Source organism: Lepisma saccharinum, chromosome 20 (genome assembly GCF_977018435.1).
Source record: "Lepisma saccharinum chromosome 20, izLepSacc3.1, whole genome shotgun sequence".
In the NCBI taxonomy this organism is placed as follows: Eukaryota; Metazoa; Arthropoda; class Insecta; order Zygentoma; family Lepismatidae; genus Lepisma; species Lepisma saccharinum.
The window spans coordinates 13,342,385-13,368,220 of NC_139248.1; the positions used below are offsets into that span (position 1 = coordinate 13,342,385).

General features: G+C 37.2%; 1 protein-coding gene across 1 annotated transcript in view; it reads right to left on the reverse strand.

Annotated features, from left to right (window-relative positions):
* Nucleotides 1–256: 256 nt before the first annotated feature.
* LOC146003531 (neuropeptide SIFamide receptor-like) overlaps nucleotides 257–25,836 on the reverse strand; it is a 324,340-nt gene continuing 298,760 nt past the window's right edge. The window contains exon 3 of the mRNA XM_083141821.1: nucleotides 257–1,660. Coding sequence (XP_082997947.1) covers nucleotides 934–1,660 — 727 coding nt within the window. The 3' untranslated portion in view covers nucleotides 257–933. The remainder of the gene's footprint in view (nucleotides 1,661–25,836) is intronic.

Genomic DNA, 25,836 nt, shown 5'->3' on the forward strand with positions numbered 1-25,836 from the left:
TACTATATAAATTGAAAATAAAAATATATATGTAACATCATCTGTAACCAATTATTTATTATTCTTAGTGGTGTTTACTTTGAAGCAAAACATGTTCTGTTTCAAGCGTAATCTAGCACCTCATTTCTTTTTTCAGACCTAACTGATCATGGCTACTCCCCAAGGCTCGTCAGGTACGATCCTAGACAAGTGAAGTTTCAAGAAACTTTCTCTATCACAGACGAAGCAACCACCCCCATATAAGAACTCTGGGTCATATCTTTGTAGTATCTACAGCTTTACGAGAACCATTGTTGCAAAAGTTTTGTACAAATAAATACTGTATGTATGGAATATATACGAACAAAACACAAACTTGACACGTGGTTCAAATTCAATGTAACACAGAAATATTTTTAAGTAGCTTGGGCAACATAAGAAAGATATACAAATAAGTTTAGTTTCTCCAAGTACGGTCTGTTACGAAACGAATATGGAAAACTAAATTGTTTACTAGTTACGAGACAAATACAGAAAATGAAATTATTACATAGAAGGACAGACATAATTATCCTGGAATATATCGACGGGACAATTACAAAAAAAAACAGTCATCAATGACTCTTCTGATGACATAGACACTTTGCTCTATCATCAACCTGACTCACTATCAAATGTGGACGAAAGTTGCCCACGTCTTTCCAAAGCTTTCCAACAATGACCGACTCCGGTCCTCAAATTGGCCCAACAATTAACCCGACCCATCAAAAACACAACCGTTACGTTGGGCCAAGCAAACAATCCAATCCAACGGCTCGAAGCCGCTGACAAAAATTCTCTGGAATTACCCTTGCACAAATTACAAGGTCGATGAAATTCCAAGTATAAATGTTACTGACAAATGCCAAGTGAAAGAGTTGTACCATAACACGCCGACAGGCTAAACGAGGGACGTTACACGCCTGTGTTGTTGAAGATGTATGCAACCGACGTGTCCTGACGGAAGGAAGAGTTCATGTAGTAAGATGACCTTCTGGTACTCGAGTTGAAGCTAGACTCGTAACGTAGTGTTCCGCAACACTTGCGACTTTGGATAATGGCGACAAAACCGCGTCGGAATTTCTTATTGAAGAACGCATACAGGACAGGGTTGATGCAAGAATTGGACGACCCTAACCACTGAGCTATCGGGGTGACTATCGTGAGAACATCCTCCTCCCAGATCTCAATGTCCTTCCCGAGTTTGATCCTAGCGAAGATGATGTACAATGGCAACCAAGAGAGGACAAAGATGATGACGACAGCGACCAGCATTTTGACAACTTTTACCTTTGATTTCTGCTGCATCTTTTCCATCTGGCCATCTTTGGTGTCGGAAGGTATGTGCCTCTTCCAAACCTTTATCCAAATGAGGACATAGCACATGGAAATCATGAACAGAGGCAAAACGTAGCAGCACATTAGATTGTCAACCAAGAAGTAGATGTCGCCATTCAAGTGAGGAGGCCAGATTTCGATGCAGAGTTGGATTTCTGGGTGGTCAGGAAATACAATGACCAGATCAAAATACAGAGCCCAAGGTATTGTAGTGGTTAGAGCGATAACCCAGATCAGTAAAATCATCAGCTTTGCTCTTCGTTTTGTTATCTGGCACTTCAGGGGGTACCAAATGGCCAGGAATCTGAAAAGAAATAGAAAAAATAGAAGTTACAGGTCCATGAAACAATTGATTTACAACACACACCGTACCTTTCACATTCAAATGTTAATGTCCCTCACATTTAAACATTAATAATAATCGTATATAGATAAAACATTTACAAATCAAAGTTAGAGAGTACGTACATTAATACAAGAACGTATTTGAAGTGGGGTCCAGGGGTCCGCACCCCCCTACCCTGGAAGAGTTAACTTATAAAATTAAATAATGAAAATATGCATTTAGCATTTGTTGTAAAATCGAGGTTTATTTATTTTCGCAAGGATTAGTTTGTGATCATAATGCTTTGAATTGACAGTACATAAGAAGAATTATGCACATTACTGATATGCATAAGATATTTATCAGGAACCTGAGTTACATTTTCTTATTCCATAAATATTCAATTTTTTACTTTTGACATTGATTTTCTTTGCCAAGAGAGTTGTTTATATACAAATTTTAGTACACGTACGCTAGATAACGAATACGAACGAATACGTGCTGTTATAACTCTATTATTCTACCTATTCGGGTATAATAAGAATAACAATATTAATTATATTACCTATTTTGAAAATTATTATGAATATAACTATTAATTATAAACATTTATATTATTATTACTATTATTATTATCATATCTGTCGATATCTCAATTCTTGTCCTCTGCCGTGACAAATGCAAACTATTGAGATGTTCAAGAAAAACAAACTGTATTGTCTCTAAATATGTTATTAAATCTAATAAGATTTCTATTTGCTCTAGTCATAAGGATCTTGGTATAATTATAGATTTCAAACTGTCGTTTGAGGAACATATAATTGAAGTTTGTAAAAAAAAGGTTTTAGGTTTTATATTTTTTTAATTGGCTTCTTTTAATAAAATGGAAACTTTTAGATTTCTATTTATAGTTTTGGTTCGTCCATTATTGGAACATGGAAGTGAATTATGGAACATAGCAGCAAATAGTCACACGAGAAAATTGAATCAATTCAGAAATGATTTATTGGATTATTTTGTATGAAAATGAAGAAAAGTTACGTCACTAAAATATATGGAGTGGTTGGAATTTTTTTAATTTAACAACCTTGAGCTTAAGAAGGAAAGATAAAATCAAAGTATTTATACAAAATATCTTGTCAAATAGGACTGATTGTGAATACTTTAGAAATGCAATAGTTTATAACGTTCCAAAATATAAAACAAGAAAAAAATGCATTATTATCAGTAAAATTGAAAAATGGTGGTGAATTTATAAAAATATTAATCGATGATTTCGATTATGACTTCCCTTAAAATATTATATTTAGGTATAGCATGTGATTTGATGAAAAAACCATTATGAGTTAATCCTTTTATATTACTCTTTGTGACATAGTGCTGTAGGAGGTTTTGTAACTGTTCTCAGTACTTTAAATAAATAAACTATTATTATTGTTATTATAAGCGATGCACTTGGTTCTGGCTCCTGCCGAAATATATTTCTAGATACGCTCCTACCTGTGGCGTATCCTAAAATTTTGTCCTGGTTTACCGTAATAATTCTAATTTATTTTATATACATATTTAGTATCCACCCTCATTAACTAAATATAATAGAAATGAAACACCAATTCAGGAATGTAAGTAAAACAAATACAAAAGTCTATATTTTTCATAAAATTTCCGTTTTGGACCTAGATTTCCCTTCACGTAGCGACACTGTCTCTGCCAAGCGCGGAGCAGAAAGCAGTGTTCTCCTGCCAACGCTGTTTTCAGCGGTGAAACGAATTGGGGAGGAAACCAGGTCGTCAGAAGGGTGCAATGAAGAACGATCAGTGGCGTACATAAACCAGTACTTAAGTTCTTCAAATAACTTGCTTAAATTCTGGTTTAGAAGCTCGTTTTCATAGCTTGCATAATATATTATGAGCAATTACACATATATTACAACTAAAGATATAAAAATATATGAAGATAAGTTGGTAAACGCGTTAACATGGAGAATACGCCACTTGTGCCTGCTTTTGCAGCCAGGCTTTTCCGGATCTCTTCCAGACCAGCTGGAGAAACGTTATGTGGAGACCTTCTGCTGGTGTGTGTTCCCTTCTGAAATAAACCCATCTTTTCTCCCTCCAGAAAACGTCCGGAGCTGGAACTTCCTGCTCTTTCTTGTGCCGCAGCGGTCCCTACAGTGTTGCCACAATCCGATGACACAATTTCCCTTCGCAAGAGACAAAATTTCCCTTTTCCCCAAATTCTCCCTTCATCTAACGAAGTATAATAATAATCTTTGGTGGGCAGGCCATGTGGCACAAATGGGAGGGGAAAGAAGAGTTTACAGGATTCTTGTTGGGAAACCTGATGGTAAGAGATCTGTATGAAGGCCAAAACGAAGATGGAGGGATAACGTTGACCTGGACCTAAAGGAAATCGGTAGGGATGGAAAAGATTGGATTGATCTTACCCAGGATAGGACATGTGGGAGGTGTGTTGCTGCAGCCATGGACCTTCGGGTTTAAGAAGGCTAGAGAGTAAGTTAGTTAGGATATAATAAAAACAATAGAGCCGCGGTGGTCTATTCGGTACGGCGTCCGAATGTCACGCAGGAGACCCGGGTTCGATTAACGGGGTGCGTGATCTAAGCGTGATAAAACGGCTCTGCTCTGGGGCACACACAGCCTCAAATTAATTGGTACCTAGGGTTAACCCTGTGGATTAATAACAGCCGAAGCGTGGTGCTGAACACATTTGGCCGAGATCGAGAATGTGTGGGACCCTCATCCCTTTAATGCGCCTTAATGGCACGGTGCTATAGCCTATACACGGGGAACTTTACCTTTTTATCTTACAATAATAATAAGTAGTAGAAGTAGTAGTTGTAGTATTTTGTAGCCCACGTTCGTATATATAAAAAATTATGAACAAATTAATCATATAATCTTATATATGATGGCTACCGGGCTAAATGTTCCAGATTCGAACCCTGGTCATGCATAAATGTGTCCATGTGAGCCATTTCATAAGTTCACCACGCCGCTATTAAACGAAGAATCAGAAAAGTGACATAAAATTATCAAAACAGATATATAAATAGATACATAAGTTTAGATTTGAATGGGGTGGAAATAAGAAATAACAGCAAAAAATATGGATATGAACATGGGCGTCATTTGGGACCTAACTTTAGGGTTGCAGATTGAAAATAGTTTGTATCCCATAAAAATAGTGCCCGGGAGTATATTGCAAAATAACTATTAAAAAATTATGAAACTTAGCTATCCAGTACTTTGTTTCTCAGATTCTTGTAGGTAAACAGAAGTATCACTAACTTGTAAATTTTAATAAACCCGCAAATTAGGGGGTCACAAGTGCCCCTGTCAAGTTACGCTTTTGCACATGAAACTATTAACAAGTATGATGTCTTCAAATTTCTCTGTACTTTTGGTATGTTTCGTTCGATTTCCCCTTTCGCTTAAAATTCGGTCCCAATTTCCCTGGTATGGGAAAATTTCCCTTCAGGTGGCAACACTGGTTTCCTAGACAAAAAAACATGGGGGCATTTATGTTTCGTTCCCCCTTCCCTCCCTTTTCCCCTTGGAGAAACCATTTTCCTCGTCTGCTAGGAAACAAGTTCGGTCCTGTGGAGCACATTTGTGTGCAGCTAGTGTGAGCATGCTGTAAATTCCTAATGTACACAGCCATGTTGTGTGGTCTCTACGTTCTCAACTTGAATTCACTTGCAAGAATTCCAGCCGAAACTTTTAAACGAGAAGATATCCTTTAAGAATATGTCTACTTTTGATCTGATGTTGACATTTCCTACATTTTATAAAATTGGAGTGTATGGAAATAACACATTTTTGGTTTAATTTGCAGATTTAATGCCATGTGTTTGGCGGAATTTTCTTGAATTTGTAGACAAGATTTTCTTCCAATTTTTAATTTGAAACCATTACTTTGAATAATTTACAATATTTTATTTGAATCTGTAGATTTATTATTTGACAAAATTTTCTTTGAATTTGTTGACTTAAAACCATATATTTGGCTGGGTTTTCTTTTAAATTGTACATATAAAACCACATATTTGGCAAGATTTTCTTTGAATTTGTAGATTTAAAACCATATATTTGGTAATACTGTCTTTGAATTTGTAGATTTAAAACTATACATTTGGCAAGATTTTCTTTGAATTTATACCTAAAACCATACATGCACAAGATTTTCCTTGAATTTGTAACTTAAAACCATGCACGGTGAACAATTGATAAGATTCTCTTTGAATTTGTAGTCTTAAAACCCATATATTTGAGAAGGTTTTCTTTGAATGTAGACTTACAACCGCACATTTTTCAGAATTTTCTTTCAATTTGTAGATTTCAAACAATGCATTTGACAAGATTTTTTTAAAAAAATCTATCTTGAAACCAGATACTTTGAATAATGGACAAGATGTTATTTGAATATCCAGATTGAAACCATTTGGCAACATTTTCTTTGAAATTGTAGACTTAAAACATTTGGGGAGATTTTTCTTTGAAATTGTAGATTTACAACCATATGCGATAAGATTTTCTTTGAAATTTTAGACAAAAAACCATACATTTAATAAGATTTTCTTTGTAATTGTACCCATGAAACCATATATTTGACAACATTGTCTTTGAATTTGTAGACTTAAAACCATATATTTGATAATATTTTCTTTGAATGTGTAGACTTAAACAATTTGGCAAGATTTTGTTTGTAATTGTAGACTTAAAATAGTATATTTGACAAGATTTTCTTTGAATCTGTAGACTGAAAACATTTGGGAAGATTTTTCTTTGAAATTGTAGATTTACAACCATATGCGATAAGATTTTTAGACTAAAAACCATACATTTAATAACATTTTCTTTGTAATTGTAGACATGAAACCATATATTTGACAAGATTGTCTTTGAATTTGTAGACTTGAAGCCATATATATCTGACAAGATTTTCTTTGAAACTACATTTTTTGAAGATTATGTGTATATGCAGCAAAGATACTTTAAAAATGTCGGATCACCTCATAAAATATCAAGAGAACAAAATCACCGCCATCTTGTTACCATCCCTAAATCATAAACTGGCGAGTTTCATCATAACCTTCCGTCCATTGCGACACAGAACCTATTCGGAGAGACAGGCAAATAAGTCAATGACCTTCGCGAGATTCCCAAGTTCTTTGCCAGAAGAGGAACAACCGAAATCTAGTTGATCGCCGTCGAGGGGGAGGAAGGGAACTTCTTCCATTTCTGCTATCTGCTGGAACTTCCTCAATGTTACTCCATTATGGCGGGAACGAGGAAGTTGCCCGCAAGTTTCAAGGCCCTTCAGAACCCTCTGATGGCAGAAGTTGCACGATTCTTTCGATTCGAAGGAGGATCCCGTCATGTTGTTTAAACAACTCCGATAATAACCCGGAGACTTTCGGGCACATATACGCGATTTACAAGCATTTCCGCTATTGTACATACGGAGGTCGTCTACCTGTGCTTTTCCTGTGAACCTGGTAGAAATTCATTTCAAGTGCTGTGGATGAAATGGCGCCTCCAAGAAGGATTTGCCCCGAGGCGCCAGTCTTCAACATTAAGAACCCAAAAGTGCATTACTTATCTAGCAAAGTGTTTATTCATTTCCAACTTTTCGTCACCCAGCTAGCGTTTGGCATTAAAACCTTTCCACAACATTGGTCACAAAATCCGGATATCGGATATCCGGATTTCGAATTATTCGATATCCGTTTCGGGTGCAACTAATAATCAGGATACCCGGATAGTACAGATTTGTTGAAGGATTTGTAGGAAATCCATACTGTGCAATATGAACATAACGAATAAAAGAATATGTAGATGGGCCGTATAACTGATAAACGATAAAACTGTCTGGATAATGCGCACACTCATATATCCTAACTTTTTCGGATAATCCGAATATCCTGATTTTTTGGATAATCCAAATAACCTATTTTTTGGATCGTCCGAATATCCGAATAATCTGGGCAATTCGGATATTCAGATAATCCGTATATATTCGATATCCGGATAGAAAATTATCCGATGTCCGGGTATTTGAAATCCAGATAGAAAATTATCCGATGTCCGGATATTTGAAATCCGGAGAGAAAATTATGATATCCGGATATTTGAAATCTGGAGAGAAAATTATCCGGACCGGATATTTGAAATCCAGATAGAAAATTATCCGATGTCCGGATATTTGAAATCCGGAGAGAAAATTATCCGATATCCGGATATTTGAAATCCGAAGAGAAAATTATCCGATATCCGCATATTTGAAATTCGGATAGAAAATTATCCGATATCCGGATATTTGAAATCCGGAGAGAAAATTATCCGATATCCGGATATTTGCAATCCGGAGAGAAAATTATCCTATTTGGCCACTTTCGTAAGATTGGATGGGTAGTTGTACAGTGGGATGCATAAGTATTACCAAGAAAAATGTTCACGATCATGTTTATTCTCTGTGTTTTATGCAATGAGAGCTTCAGAAATTGAATCAAAACATCAAATAAGCGGCTGACAACCTGTACACCAGCATACGCTAAAACCCAGTTCCTAAAAATGTGTAGGATGCAAGGAAAAATTCATGAAGATAGCCATGGACAATTCTCTCTTCAAATGTCATGACGCCAATCCTAGTAGATGACGCAATTTTGTAATTTCACTTGTGGTTATTGACTAACCTGTAGATTTTCGCTCATGCGTATTAGAAGATTATGATTTGGGCTGTCATTTATTTACAATACACAATTTAAAATCTACAAATTGTGACTGTGGGTAATTCAAGGGGTGATACTCTACACATTATTCTGTATTTTATGTGTGAACGTTTATAAGAAAAGTGTTTCGTTACGTAAAGAAAACAGAAACATGCAAAATGCATTTCAAGTCCAGTAAAGTTAGATTGTATTATGTGTGCCGGATGTTCATTTTTAGTGTTGTTATATCTTCTTTGTAGAATTTTGGAAATTATAATTGAAGAATTATGTTTCAGTACTGATACTGTTACTTGCATTAGTTTTACTTTTATTATTTGGGTGCTTTCAAAGTTTAAAAAGTTTGTCTTGCAACGCAGTGCAGTTAACTGTTGACGTGACACTGCTGCTCCATCTCTACGTAAGAAATTGAGTTTTCAGTACAAGTATTTGAATATAAAAGATGTGGGTCAAGAAAGTTAAATTTTCATGCTAAAAATTAGTACTACAGTAATGCTATTTCGAAGATATATCGATGGGGTTTGAACCACTAGCCTCCCTCTCGTAGCACCTCACTGAAAGTATTACGAACTCGTAAACAATTGTTCTTCCAGATCGGTGAAGTATATATAAAATATTTATTGGTTGTGGACAAAATCCATGCACCAGTTAACAATTTATCAATTGGTATTGATACATGTATGCACATAATATTTACTCACAATTATTCCTTTCATAATAAATAGTTTCCAAATTTCATTACACTTTTACAGAATTATATTAGACTTATTAAGATATTTTGTAAGAATATAGATTACCGAGGATGAAGGTGAAGTCAGTAAACAAGGCAGTGTCAGTGACGCTTGATGTCCACTCCTGTACAATTCCTGTAAAAATGGTTCTCTGTAAGTTTCATAAAGTTTGCATTGAAATATAATGTGGTTTGGAGTTGCAGTATATTCATTGCACAAACAAACTGGTGAAGTAACTAAATTCTTCTTGTACAGGTGAGCTGCGGCGATAGTGTGATTTAACCTGCAGCGCATTATAGTTGTGAGGGAACTCCGGGAGAGTTGAATCTGTTTAAACCAACATTCCTTTGGAATTCTTTCTTGTATAGAATAGTAGGCCTTACCGCATTGAGTGCCAGTATTTGTCCACAAGTTTTGCCAGTCAGTAAATAGTATTTTTCTAGTGTGTGATTCCAAAACTACGGACGGAATCTTTATTGAAAGCGGCCGTTGGATTGTTTGATTCGCTGCATATTTTGCCAAAGTATCTGCTATATTATTCCCTTCTATTAAAGAATGTCCAGGTGTCCAAATAAAGTTGATATCATATCCCAATCTCGTTAATTTCAGTGTGAGTATTCTTATGTTAACAATGTACCATTCCGTATGACATGACCATGATGCAAACTGTAAAGAATTTAGCACAGAGGCTGAATCGGTTGCAATTAGAACTGAATTTAACTTCTTCTTTTGTACATAAAGCAATGCCTGTCGTATTGCAAAAGCTTCTGCAGTGTATATTGACAGATACGATGGCAAAGGAAAAATTTTGAATTCTGCAGAATTATCACAGTAAAATGCTGCTCCTGTTTTTCCAGACGTTGATTTTGAAGCATCTGTATATATGTGATATTCACATTGTAATTTTGAATGTATGTAGTCTTGATATATATTATTTGAAATTGTAGGGATTGTCTTCCTGAAAACTCTACTTGGGTAGGCAGGAAAATGAATCCTCATGGGAGATATCATATTAAAGTAGTCTGTCATGAAGCATGGTGCATTAGGTAAACGAATAATATTAGCTTGAAATTTATTAATGTCCTTATAAGCATAATATAGTATAGGTAATCTGGATTTATATTTTGCTGTACGTCTGTTGAGCATCAAAGAGTCTAACAATTGAAGTTTTGGTATGATCGGAGATGTCGTGTTGGCAATTTTCTTAAGTAAAAATTTGCTCGCAAGATATTTAACTCTAAGTTTGTATGGTGGATCTCCCACTTCTACGAAAGTTGCTTGTCTTGGAGTTCCTTTCCAAAGGCCATAAATCCTGGATAAACTGCTATATTGGATAGAAGATAGCGTGTTAAAAGCCCAACTTAAATTATCATTGTACATAAAGGAACCATACTCTAGTCTTGAGTTTAGCATCTGTTTATGGATCTGATGAAATAATTTAGGATCAGCACCCCACTTTTTCTTAACTGTCAACATTTTTATTATGTTAAACACTTGAGATCCCTTACATTGTGCCAGTTCTACTTGTGACTTCCATTTAAGTTTTTCATCTAATATAAGTCCCAAAAATGTATGACTTCTTTGTTGACTAATAGTTTTTCCGTTTATATTTATTGATATGCATGAATGAGATCTCTTCTTATTAAAAACTACCACCGAAGACTTATCTGGATTTACTTCAATTCCATTGATATCACACCATGATGATAATTCATCCAGAGATTTTTGAATTTTTTGAGCCCCTTCTTGAATATTTTTACTACTAGTGTATATAAAAATATCATCTGCATATTGTAATAGACGAGTGTGTTGAAGAATTTTTGAGCCTAAATCTGCCGTGTACATATTAAATAGCATGGGACTCAGCACTGCGCCTTGTGGTAGACCTTTATGTGTATAACGTGCGGTGGATAACTGTCTTCCATATCGAATGTACAACTTACGTGCCAATAATAATCCAAGAATACTTTTTATAAAATTACGTGGAACGTTCATTTTCTCCAATTTTTGTAACAGTATATTTGGAAGGACAGAATCATAGGCGCTACTTAGATCGAGAAAAACTACGATACAAAATTCCCGCCGTATGAAAGATAGCCATATATCTAAAATTAGTGTCGCTAGTACATCTACTGTTCCAGTTCCTTTCCTAAATCCCACCTGATGTTTCGGTAATTTCTGATTATATTCGACCCACCATGTCAGTCTGTTGAGTATTAAATGTTCATATAATTTAGCAAGGATCGGTGAAGTATTATTACCCAGACGATGTTGAATAGGAGGTTGTATTCAACTTCTGACACTAGAGGGATGCACTTTCATACAGATCAATGAATGGCTTGTTAGAGACTATGCCAGTGAATCAACTGATGTTAGTAGTAAAGGTGGAAACTGAACAAAAGCATTTAATTTTGACATGAAGTAAAAAGAAGCATATTGTGTGCTTATGAAATAATAAAAAGCAATAATGAGAAGAGTATCGCTCGGAAAATTATTTGATTCGGCTTTATATCATCGGCGATACTAGAACTAACTAGAAATATGCTAACTTTTAGTATAAGTTGATTGCTGTCAATATCTGAACTCTCCTAAACTGCCTTAATCTCATTTAGTGACAGCTCTGATGACTATGCCATCTGCTGGGGCCTACGATGGGGTCGTAGAACGGAGCACAGCGCCTATTCGTTGTAAAAGCGTATTACAAGCACAACAACGGGGTTATTCCTTGGCCCGCCAGATCACCGGATCTGTCCGCGTTGGTTATTCTCTTAGGGTTCATTCAAAGCAAAAATCTTCCAACCAACCCGCAATGACCTTAAAGATTGGATCCGGGAAGAGGTGGCTCATACCTTACTGATAGAATGTGTGGAGCGAAATGGAGGTCACCGTAATAACGTGTTTTTTTTTTTTAGATAAATCACAATGTTAGGACTGTATTTGTATTTTCATTTGTTATTTCGTCTTCAATTAATAAAATTTAATTATGTATGTTTTGCGTTCATTATGTATTATTTTGTCTTAAGTGTGAAATGTTTGAAGTTGCCCGATTCATTAGCGCACCCTGTATAACATCTTGATGATTTAAGAATAGGTAAAGGTAAAGTTCCCCTTTCTCTCTGCACCATGCAATGAGGTACATTTTGGGGATGTGGTTGTAGGGCTCCACACATTCTATCGATCTCGGCTATTTTGGAGATGATGTGATCCATCCTGGGAATCGAACCCGGGTCTCCGCGTTGCAGTCAGACGTCCTAGCGACTAGATCACCGCGTCTCCGATTTAAGAATAGTTGCTGGAATTTCTACCCCCCCCCCCCATATAAATTTTTCCAGTACAACATGCGTGTAAACATATTTTTCCTAATAATTACCTGGTGTCGCTTCCCCTATCTTCCTTCGAAATCTTCAGCAGTTGTTATCAATTCCCAATAGGAGAATAAGCTGTGGAAATTAGGTGAAAGCCACAAACGAAATAACATGAAAATTTCACGAGATATCTAACGAAGATTTTTGGCAGGAAGTCAAGCCATATTAAGTTCTATCAATCACTCCTACACCAGTTCTATTCTTTCCTCTAAGCTGGAAACAAAAATATTTTCTTGCGACTGGAAGAATGAGGTTTCAAGAAATTAGGATCCGGGACTTCCCCGTGTTTTGCTGGCATTAATCCATATTCCCTTTGTCAAAAGTCTGTTTACCTATTACTTCCACAACTTTCAAGGTGTTTATGAAACCCTTTTACTGTACGTAATGTCTGAAAGGTTACATGGCGCCATCTATTTTTAAAACTTCAGCGATATGAACAGCAGAACCAACTTTTGAGAAACATTGGGTGCGCCATTTCTCACAGGAATACGTCAATTTTATAGTGGTTGTTTTTTGAATCCATAATGCTGGAAAATAATGAAAATCTGTGGATGTTCGTCAGTTTTAGTTAGGGTTGTTAAATGTCCAGAAACCTTTTTCCCCGGATGAATTTAAATACGGTCCAGGAACCTGTTTTCTTGCACAATTTAAATTCGGTCCAAGTTTCGTACTGTTTCATTGAAAAATGTTCCTGGACCGAATTTAAATTGATGTGGTAAAAAGTTTGCTGGACCGAATTGAAATACTTTACAAATAATAAGGTTCTTTACGGTCGTCCAGAACCAATTTACGCTTGCTGATTTTCTCTCCTGGACCGGAATTGAATTTATTGAAAATTCCTGACCTTTGACAACACTGCTTTTAGTACCTATTTTGTATTTTCGCTGTCTTTTTGCTTATTTGGTGATTTTAGAGCCTGGTTGGAAACCTTGATCCTGCTTTACTTTCCTGATAATAATGTGACCACGGATAGTGTAAACAATCTAAGACACTGAAAAATATGATACTGGAGATGTAAGAACGTATTATGATTGTGAAAACACTAAGTCATTATTTTGTGAAAATTCTTCAAATGTGTAATTATGATTTTCTTCTTGTTAAGGACGGTTTTTATTTTATAGGAAAAATTATTGGGTTGGCTCGAGCCCCACAGGCCCATATAAATTGACGCCACTGGATATGAACACATCATGTGTGTTTTTATTGAAAAGTTGCTTGTACAGTCAAGAGCAGGTACAAGCAACAAGGAATGGATAATCAGTGGCCCTGTCCTAAGTTTTGTCGTAGTTAAGGGGCTTATCGCTGGATTGTGTGCGTATGTACTGATATTTATGCTGCATGTTATTTCAAATGGAGTACCAGTCGCCACTGGATGATGCAGCAATTGCCATGGATTTAACAACCGATATTTTGCCAACCACGGACTTCCGCAATGTGAAACCAAGTTCGAACGGAACAGAAAAACAAACTCCCTCCGTTGAAATCAAAATTTCCCCCTTCCAGTGGGTGTACATTTCGAAACCGTACCCCTAGATTCCAAATTATCCCGTCCGTGTCGTTAACGCTTGGCTGCTCCGTACTTGTAATTGCAAAATTACTTCCGGCATTTTTTATAGGCCTTCCCGATCCAATGCACACGGTACAGAAGCCGAGATCGTCCAATATAATTCACTAAAGTTAGTAATTTCGTGTTTTATAGTCGAGCTTGAGAGGGAGAAAAAGAGTCGATATTGTTCCTGATGGACTGGCATCAGTCCCAGATGACCGTAAACTTGGCGGAGCCATCTGGTGGTGGAGAGCGGAATGTCAACAATGGAGCGGTCAGTGACGTCGAGGAACTGGCTCCCGACCATATTGAGAGTCTCTAGCCAGATGTGAGAGCCGAAGCCCAAACACTTCTTTATTGTCCATTCCTCCTCCAGATTCTTGTAGGGTTACACAGCCCTCTAGTTTTCATGGAAAGATTGTCCTGCGGATACAGCAGGTATCTTCAGGCCTAAAACTTTCACTTGTTTCCTGATTGGCTAAAGGCAAATGCTGTTTGATTACCCATTTTAATATGGGGATTGAAGCATTGGAGTTGGAACATAAAGCAGCCAGTAAGCTGTACTGTACAATGTTCCTACCGAAACTTTCAAAAAATTATGTCAAGAGATAGAGCAGTGACGACAGTCCAGGGGATGCGAAATCTTGGGAGTGGAGTCCCCCACCAACAACCTTGCACTAAAAATCCTACCCCCCCATAAACTTTGCTGGGAGGAGAGTTTTTGTTAAAACAACTAAAATAAGCAATTAGGTTTTAATTAAAATATGGTTTACTTATAATACAAGTGAAAATATATATAAAAATGAACGATAATGTCTGTCTCGGTGTGTGATTGTGTTGCTTGCTTTTCTCTCTCTCTCTCTCTCTCTTTCGCTCTCTCTATATATTTATCTGTCTATCGCTCCCTCTTTGAAGATAACATTAACAGATTTACGCCAGTAACAAAATAGGCATAGTAAAAGTAAAACAAGAATGCAAGACAATATTGAGTGTGAAATCTGACAAGTCCTTTCCCATTGCACTAATATTTATTGTTATAATTACATTTCTCGTTGTACAACAAATGTTTATTGTTATTAAGCTTAATCTCTGCTACTTAGTGTGTGATTCTTGTAGTATTTAATACTTAGACCTACACTAATATCTGAACATCGCACTGCAGTTATTTGGATTCTTTATAGTTTCGCTAGAAAACATAGGTTTACTATTTAAACAACCACGATGATTCACACTACAATTTAAATTAATATCCTCACAAAAATGTTATACCATAAGAAAAGGAAGACATTTGTGTTTCGAAGAAAGTGAATGATATTCAAAAACAGTTTGGAACATAGAACATAGAACCTGAACTCAGCAACTTTGGCTAGAAACTGCAAACGCGGTGTGAGCCATAAAATAATGAAGAAGAAGACATATCACTGATAATGTCAGGACCTGTATATTCATATCTGGTAAGAGCTGTTGCAATGGGAATTACGATTGTGTTTGGTCTTTACTTTTAGTTCGGGCTTTAAGTTTTGAAACAGTGATCAAGTTGAATTATAAGAAACTGTTATTTCTTTGAGTGAAATTGATTTTATGCACATAAGTATTTATTTTGCTAAGAAGTAAAATATGTATACTTCTTTTCTCTTAGTGAAAACTTGACTTTGATTTTTATTTGACGAACGAACAGAGATATTATTACCCAATACCCTGAGAGGAATCACGTGAATGTTACGACTTTTCATGTGATCATTTTTATTATGTTTTAGTTAAATAAAAATGTTTCCTTGACTGAAAGAACGTGTCAAATGTAAGCGATTGATATAAATTGGAAGCAAGAGCTTAACATAAATTTAAACATAATAAAACCATTTAAACGATTTTGTTATTTATTGACATTTTAACCAGTTGATAAACGAATTACGTAGTTGGCTATTTTATGAGTATCTGATTACATATATAAAAGTAACAAATTAATTCCTTCATATATACGTATATTAAATAACACCTGTCTGACTCTGTCTCTCTCTCTCTCTCTCTCTCTCTCTCTCTCTCTCTCTCTCTGTGTGTGTGTGTGTTGTATTAAGATCTTCATCCCCTCCCACTAGTCTTCAATGATTTCACACCCTGGACAACACTCAATGTGAAAATTCAATTGACGACAGCAACAGTGAGGATAATGATGCTGAATGTCCAATCTGTGCGAATTTTTTTTCGCGGAGACACAGCGAAAAATGGATTCGCTGTACAAAACGTTTCATAAACTTAGTGAAACGCATTTGTGATACTTGCTTGGAATGCTCATTTCAGAGAAATAATGATAAGGTTATTTTTTTGAAGAAAACTTAATATTCTTTCTCAATTTTGCTAAATTTATGTATAAGAGCTTTCATTATTTCACTAATTCCACTAATTATGTTCATCTTTTAATTATTTTAGTAAATAATATGAATATTAAAGGTTAAATAATAAAAATTGAAAATCATTATTAACTCATTTTTAATATTTTAAAATGGGGGACGAAATTAGGAGCACATTCTATGGTTTGGCCGAAAGTAGGCACTTTTGAAATTAAGATTTTTTATACTAATAATTGATTGTACAGATTATTTGCAGCTGCTCACGAAGGTATAGTCAAATTTTTGATCTCTTACGTCATTTAATGTAGTCTCCAATTGCGAAAAAGTGACTAGATGACGCCATTTAGGTCCCTTACTGCTTGTTCACCATTCTCACATTTGATATCAATAACCAAGTCACAGAATACAAACCTATACTTCAAATCTGGCTTCGCTTCTTGGAACATTTAGCCAACTTTAACCCTAACCTACGCGCATTGAGTGCAACTTCTGAAGGTTCGTTTAAGGTTTTCAATTGCCCAAAAGTTTCCGAGTTGTCCACTAATGAACACCATAAATAAACAGGGTTCAAGTACAAAATATTGAGGCATCCCTCACGAAACTGTATTCAAAACAGGGAACAGGGAATAAACTTTAAAATTAAATCACGAAATTGCATACTTAGCACTCAAAATGATATTAAAAAAAAAACACCCAGCTGTAAATAACGAGGCCTGGTGCACAGCGGAAAGGGTTGATAACGGCGGCGTTTCGCATCGTTTCGTCGTAACCTGCCTCATGTGGGCTGTTACCGTCGGTAGCCGCAAGACAAAGAATGGCGCTGCACGTGCACGTAATTGCTGCTTTGTGAAGGTTACAGCAACAGCGAGGGACCGCAAACGCCAAATGGCGTACTCCCACGCGCCCAGAGGGGGTCCTGGCAATTAACCATGAGAAAAAATGGTGTAAAATGCGGAGGAATATTGCAGAGGTGATACACCATTTCGATCCCTGGCGTACGCAGAGGGGGCTGATAGGAGGGCTACATCCCCCTCGAAATTTTCAGAAAAATCAGTGAGTGCTAAATGCAAATTGGTCTTAAAATGACCCCCGATTACTATTTTTGAGGCGGAAGTTTTGAATACACGAACTCATATAGTGTAATGCACACCCCCTAGAAAGCAGGTATGCCTATACACCTTACAATTCCAGCCCCTCCAGAAAAAAAAATCCTGCGAACGCCAGTGATTTCGATACATCCAATTGGTTAGCACAGCGCGCTACGACGTCAGGGGTTTCAGGTTCGAATCTTTGGGCGTTCTTTGTAAATGCCCCTTCATCAATTTCGTCATATCATCACTCATCCTAATCATTGCGATTAGCCAAAAGTGGTAAAAAGATAATAATACATTTCTTGAGTTTCTTTTCAAGGCCATTTTATGCACATAAAGGTTAATCAGGACCGGGTCTACAGTTTAAGGAAGGAAGAAGACACTGTGTACCTCCGCCGGTTTAGAACACGTGACCCCTTGATTGCAATGCGATGAAGTTACCGCTATGTCATCGACGAGGCATTACGTATATTTCTTTTACACCCACTTGGAGTCGTTGTGGTTCGGTATATACCGGAAGCGCTTCACATCAGTTTCTAGGCGAGCGCGGGGGTAGCAACGGAGGGGTGAGGTGGGGACCAGGGAGCAACGATGTCAGATCTCTCAGATATTCTCTCCGGCGGCCATCTTACGCGCTTGCTGAGCTAAAGCTCTGATTCTCTGTCGTCTGCTGGATGGCAGAGGTCTCAACACAGGGTGCGGTGTTGCAACCACTTGCAATGCATTTTCCGTTCTGTGGATTTTAACGGATTGACGTTCCGAGGGTGAAAAGCGCGCTCTGAAATCTATCGGCTTGTGTTTGTTATTGCGGTGTTCTTCTGTGTTTTCGTTAGTTTCTTGTTTATTCCTGTTGCATTGTTGTTTCTATTTCGTTAATTATTATTTATTGTTGTGTTTGAGTGCGGAGTGCATGAAATGAGCAAGGAGAACAATGGCATATTTTTCTACAGAATGCTACAAGAACAAGCATAAAAAAGGCAAATGTTTGTCCTCGGCCGAACAGTGTTGAACGTGTATGCCTATTTCCGGGCAAATAAATTATTGGCGGCATCGACACAATGAAGACTGCCACTCGAATGACGTCTGAAGCAATGGGAATAGCTTGGGAGACAAATGTATGGTAAATAAAAACTGAGGAGAGCGGTAAATAAAATGTTAGATCAGCGGTATATACCAGCGGTGGGGAAAAAAAAAATTGGCACACACTTTTTCATCATCAGAGGAAACAACATACAAAAGAGCTATAAATTGATAAACTACTTCATTTTTATATACTGTACATGTACACAAGTACTTAGCTGTCCAACCAAAAAGAAAACATCAACACAAAATCACTTCATTTCTAAATTGCATATCTCAAGTGATTTATTTATTGTATGTATTTAAAGGATATCCTTGCTGTCCAACAAATAAAATAATCACTACTGCACATACACAAACACATGTTAAAAATCACATGATGATAAACAAAATTCATTCATGACCAAATAACACCATTGTTTCCCTTGATGTGCGGGAACAGACTAATCTTATCGCTACTACAGCTAGCAAGTTCAATGAAACTGGAAGTTGAGCAAACATTCGGGGGAAGAAAGGAATGCAGCTTGACAGGGAGCGAAGTTTTCGAACTGAGATTAAGTGCATGGGAAATCCCAATTTGCATCGTCTTCCTGATGTGATCGAAGATAAAACGTTCTTCAGCTGCAAGTGTTAGGAAACGTTAGGCAAATGTTTCGTTACAAATCGACAGTTTGCGCGCACAACCTCGATTGCCGGTTTTTGAGTGTTTTCTACTTATTTTGATGATATTTCACGGTTATTTCGCGAAAAAGCGTTCATTTCGTGGAAGAGCACACATTTCGCATTACTTCGCGAATAAAACTCATGCATATTTCATCATTGGGGGTGTAGTTACGTCCAGAATGCTCAAAATTACATCTTTTTCCCACATTTGGCGATTTCGCGCATCGTGAAAATTCAATGTCCCTTGGGATAGCTATGTCAGAGGTCGACTTTTATTAAAATTAAGGGAGACTTTAATGAAAACAAAGAGGGAAACTTTCTACACCAAGTAAGAAAAAGAATGATATGTGGCGATTCGTCTTGAAAAATATGATAGTTTTACCCAGGCTGCTATTAGGAGGACAGTGCATGGTATGTATAGGGAAAATGAGCTACCGACTTGAGGAAAACTTCATAAAACCATCAAAGACGAAAATGGTTTTCCTAAAATGTCACTCTCAACTTTACGGCGTAAACGTAACAACATATGACTATGTTGTTACGTCTTAAAAATAACTTTAAAGGCTCCTGTACAAAATTTTAAAATATGAAAAATTTTAATTCCTACTTTTCATTAATTAGATTAAGGACCGAGCGAATAAAAAATTGTTCCGTGTCCCAGGGTCGGAAAAATTCCGACCTTAATGATATCGCCCATTGAGACGCCGGAAACCCGCCACCCCGAGCCTCCGAAAGGAAAATTCCATGTGTATTTCCGGCTGTAGTCCGCCCACGTATACCGTATCGCCAACCGCCGAACCACGACACCGAGCGGATCATTTTCCATGCTCGGCTACAGCAGAACAATTAGGGTACTTATAGTACCAGGTAGTTATAATTAAAGTGACGGTGTTCAGAGTGGTACAGCACGGGCTGTAATGAGAGTAGCAGTCTGAAACTTCGTAGATATGCTAATGAAGCAATGCGCTCGCGAATTATGAAAAAAAAAAAGTTCCAATTCTCGCCACCAGGGTAAAAAATGGCGCTGTAAGCAGTCAAAACTTGGTATAGTTACAGGAAAAACACTCTAAATCGCAGAAAACAATACCCTTTGTAATAAAATATCGCTACAATTTCACTATTCGAATCACATGAACATTACTAAAGGAAAAAGCAACAAGCGTCACCAACAACAACCAGGGAGCTCACACAATGGTTAGGCAATGTCACCGACTTTGACGTCAGAGTTTCGGAAAATTCCACGTTTTGATTGCTTACAGCGCCATTTTTTACCCTGGTGGCGAGAATTGGAACTATTTTTTTTTTTTTTTCATAATTCGCGAGCGCATTGCTTCATTAGCATATCTACGAAGTTTCAGACTGCTACTCTCATTACAGCCCGTGCTGTACCACTCTGAACACCGTCACTTTAATTATAACCACCTGGTATTATGTAGGGAGCGGAAGTTGATGAAATTTCATCTTTTTTCTGACATATACACAAAATTACACTTCGTTTAGAACCCAAAAAAGGTAATTTTAAAGTGCATTTTTTTTGCATTTTTTGCCAATTTTCAGGATTATGTCATTTTCCCCGATTTTCGGCATTTTCCCGTCATTTTTAGCAATATTGTTCCGTCATATTTGGTCACTTCTTTCATTTTGGTAATATTCTTGAGTCTTTTCACCAAGGTGAACATAAGCCTATATAGTACCTGGTATATCTGGCAGGGTTGCAATTTACGAGCAAAAGAAATGCTGAACTGGTGACAGTCTTTGATGTGTCGGGGAAAACCACCAGGTGTCCGTCTGGGGCAAACTACGAAATTAATGCATTTTACACCAATTCATTCAGTGTATACTACTTTTTTATTAACTTGTTAAAAAATTATTCGGTTGTTTCCATTGGAAATCCTCGTTACATATTTTGATTGAATGTGCATGTGGTATCATTTGGTGCCTCTTTCTTTGAAAGCAAGATTGCATTTTGTTTAATTTCCTTTTCATTTCAATTTTTAACCTGAAACTAACAAATTTAATGGTCATTTTGTGCATTTTTATGTCATTTTTTCCCATTTTTAGGACATTCTAAAGGTCATATACCTATATTTTTTAGGTCATCAATTTCCGCTCCCTAGTATTATGTAATCATAAGTAAAAAATATTATAATGTAAATTGAAATGAAAAGTGTTAAACAAGTAATTCATTAATTAAATAGAACTCAAGAACGGGGTGTGGCGGAATGGTTAGCACATCGCACCACGACGACAGGGGTCCCGTGTTCGAATCAAGGCCCTTGTCCATGGATGTTTGTGAGTGTCCATTCACCAAATTCATCACATCATCACTCATCCCCATCTTCGTAAATTAGCCAAAAGTGGCACAAAAAGCGAAGGAAAATAAAGCAAATCAATCAAGAACGGGGGAATGTCATGAGCGAAAATGGCTACAGCCGGATTGCGCACACTTTTCCTGTTTTAGCAGTGTTATCTGATAAGCCGTTGACAAGCTGTCACAATGTACAGGATTGCGCACAAGAAAATGAGGTGATGTTGCCAGATGTAAAATGTTCTCAAGGCCTTCTCACTTCTGTTGTGTTTGTTTGTGTGCGTGGACTTACACGTGTTTTTGCTGGAAGGGTAGCATTAGATAGGCATAGAGGATGAACCTTATTGGTGGACTAGAATGTAATGGTCGGTGTATCTCCGTATTTATACCGAAGGTCACGAGCTTCGATTGACAGAAGTGTTTGTTATGCAGTCATTACCCTAACCTAACTGTATTATATAAATTGGTATGAAAATTGTATCTTGACTTGCTACATTTACTGGTTAAATTATATTTTTTATTTAATCCTTAAGAGATTTACTATTTTATTTATAATTTCTCTCTCTCTTCTTGTCTAAAGAAAAAAAAAACAGGTTTGCGCACAGACTTTAAAGCTATCAAAGTGGCAACGTTCGATCAAAATCTGTGCGCAAAGCAGGGCAGTGAGATTTGTGCGCAATTTTGGATGTAAAGTGTGCGCAATTCGGTTGCGGCGGCAAAAATGATATCCTGGTTTATTATTAAAAAGTTCTCCTGTTACTTGCTGTCCTTAAAAAGCCATTTTTGCAAACAAAGCTGTGTATTTTCTGTAACTTTATAACGATATACGTCACACAAAAAGTCACACTATGGACCACTCTGTATGAATTCAACCTTGAACGCTTATTCACTCTACTGAAATTAATTATGAGGTTTGTTTTTGGATGTTTAAAAACTCTACAAAACTCTCTTTGATGTTCCGTAAATTAGGTGTAAAAGATCCTGCAACACGCTAGGAAATAGCAGCTAATCGTTTCAGTTGTAACACGAGTTGAGTGAACCTTTACGCAAGCCACTTGGTGGTTCCGAGTTTAATTACGCTCTTAATGAGATGCATTCCTCGTGTACAAAGATCTGGCCTGTTTCTAGAGAGCTTCCTGGAATCGCCTTGCTCCTTAATTAATCTTAGGCCGCAGGACTAATTAGTTCTTTTCGGCACACCCTGTCTTACGATGTCGAACTCTTCATGCATCAAAACATGTTTTTTACCTTCAGAGGTTCCATGTGTGTGTGTTCAGAGTAGCAATAAGCAAGAACTGGAAAGAGAAGTGTCGTTATGGCAACGGTCGTGTCCACCTCTCTGTCTGTCTGACAGTGTCAATCGGGAATTTGTGTAGGAAGGCCGCGCATAACGGCAGACAAGGGGAGAAATAGAGTGGGCGGAGCAAAGCAGTGCGCACTGCTGCAAATGTCTATTATAAGCAAGAGTACCTGCGCAGAACGGTGTGTCCTGTGCATCTTACTCGTGCGAGGAGGGGAAGGGTAGAGTGCAGCATATTCCACCATGGGCTGAACTGAAGGGATGGAGGGGAAGATGCGGAAAGGCTTCATTTTTTGTCTCAGTACAGCTGCACTCACTTCCCCTCTCACGAGTTAATCGGCCGAGACCTTGCGCCAGAGAATTGTTTCCCTTCGATCGCTCCATACATTCCCGGGACATAGCATTTACTTTAGTCAACTAAGTTATACTTTATAGGCTATCTTCAGTAATTTTCGAGCAATGAACATAAACTTCAATATCGACTTCTCAGCAAGAGTTCTGGTATTTTCGAAGCACACTCAACGTACATTTCCTGATTAGTCCATCCATTCGTATATATCGATTGCTAGCACAGAATAAGGTGTTTGTGTGTTTTCGCGACGTCGTCTGTTTAGGGATCATTCCCCCCTCTCCCCCTTTTAAAAAAATCCATTGGCGTCCATGCTCTGAGACATTGATATTTTATGAGGATGTAAGAAAAGTTTCTGTGTATAAAATGAATATGAAATGTTTCAAACTCGGTGCTGGTGTTTTAGCAGTCCGCATCACAGAACAGTTTTCGTTTCACGTCTACATTTGTCATACTCTTTAATTTCGTAATTTTGTGGGAGAGGAAAGGAAAGATTACATGATTCTTGTTGGGAAACCTGATGGTAAGAGACCAGTAGGAAGGCCAGGACAAAGATGGAGGGATAACGTTGAGATGGACCTTAAGAAAATCGGTAAGGATGGAAAAGATTGGATTGATCTTGCCCAGCCCAGGATAGGGACAGATGGAAGGCTTGTGTTGCTGCAGCCATACAACTTCGGTTTAAGAATGCTATAGAAGTATTTAGTTAGTTAATTTTGTAATAAAATATTTGTTTTTTGTCAATGGTGCCCAGATATCTAATTTTAAATCCGATGAGCATACATTCCAATTTGAGACTGTAGATTATAAGTCCAATATGTGCGTAGCGTATACAACTTTGCCCAAATACTAACAATATTCCAATGAGACTATACCGGTAATATAATACAGTGTATAAAGTACAGTGGCAGCCATTATTTACCGAACCATTATTTCCACAGATTACATAACTAAAGTGCGCGTCAAATCTCCTGCATATGGCCTTGAACGGCTGAACAGCACCAGCGAATCACAGACGTGCGGCGTTGCCGTGCTCTCCTTGACAAGGCGTTACGCTCAACCACGCTGTCTCTTTTCCGTGTGAGATTTCGACATGGCACCGCTGCAGTGTGCTGCTATTGGCTATCGCCATAGGCAGGAGATTTGACGCGCACTCCTAGATATAAATTAGTGTTTAATATCTCGGTTGTAATTTTTTTTTTTCCGAAGTCAGGACTTTTCATGTCCAGCATATTGTTTATTGAACTGGGATGTGGGTTGTTTACATAGTAAATGTGTACAGGAACATTGATAATTACAATTACATTAGTGTTTCCTGCTACTGTCGCAGGAGACAGACCCCAAAAGGTATTAAAGCATACTGGGTAATAAACGTTTCTCCGAGCAGTGAAGGTAAAGGTGATAATTTTTAAGAGAACAATGAAACTTTGTAAAAGAAGATCATGCTCAAATACAAACTTTTTATGATATAATTTATTCCTGTTAGTAGTTCTTAAGAAATGTAAAAACCGGATCCATAGAGCATATTGCGGTTAGGTAATACCTGTGGCTCCATCTCTTTTCAGTTTCCTAATGCTGGTGGCAACATACATGAGGTATATACAGGGTCTCCGAGAATGAATGGTGGGGTTTTAATTAAGTTTTCTGTTAAGTATGCATTATGTGTAATGGATTGAAAGTGCTTTAAATTAATTCAGTCACTCAAAAATATTGCGTTCCATGTGTTTTTATTTTATGTCATTATTGTCGTCGCAGTAATAAAGTAATTGTTGTTAAATTTATCATTTTTGTTTCACATGTTTAACCTTCAAAGCAGATCAATTGAAGCAGAGCCAACAAAAATTTTAAAAATATGCACGGGGGAATATTTCCACCACGGAAAAACTCAAACAAATCCCCCCTCTTGATTGCTTCCATAGGCGGAGTTCTGTAGGGGCCAGGGGGGCCTGCCCCCAACTTAAAAAAGAGATTTAAGAAACACATGATTAAGTTCAGTTAATACCGCATATCTTGACGTTTGGCATGATGGCATGTGCTGTAATTGCGCCGCAATAGAGGGTCTTAGACGATTTGATTGATGTGTACAGTTTGAAGAAAGAAATATGTAAAATGGCTTTGTGTTGAGTCAACAGTTACTGCTGAGGCATCAAAAGGACTTTTCAATTTAATTTTTCTAAAATTTCTGAAGCTTACTATTGTACCTTAACTTTTTTAAAGTAATCCGAGTATTGTATCAATAAAAAATTAATGAAATGCAAAATGCAATAATCGTACTGTTTTGCTTCTTTTAAAACTGACAACCAATATACTAAATAATATTTGTTTACTTAGGCTAAGCGAGGAAATTTAACATTTTCAAATCTAAGAGGCATAGAACTCATTGTTTTTAATTTTTTTTTTAAAAAAAAATGATATATATAATTTCCTGGGGAAGGGCTCCGAACCCCTTACAAACTAGGGGATATTCAATAACCCTCAGGTATATCATATGCTTCTCCCAGATTCTGCCCCCCCCCAAAGCAAAAGCTCCAACTCCGCCCATGATTGCTTCTTGGCACTCACTTGGAGCTCCGTCTCACTTTGCTATTCATGTGCGAGAAGAGTTGAATCGTTGATTTCCAGA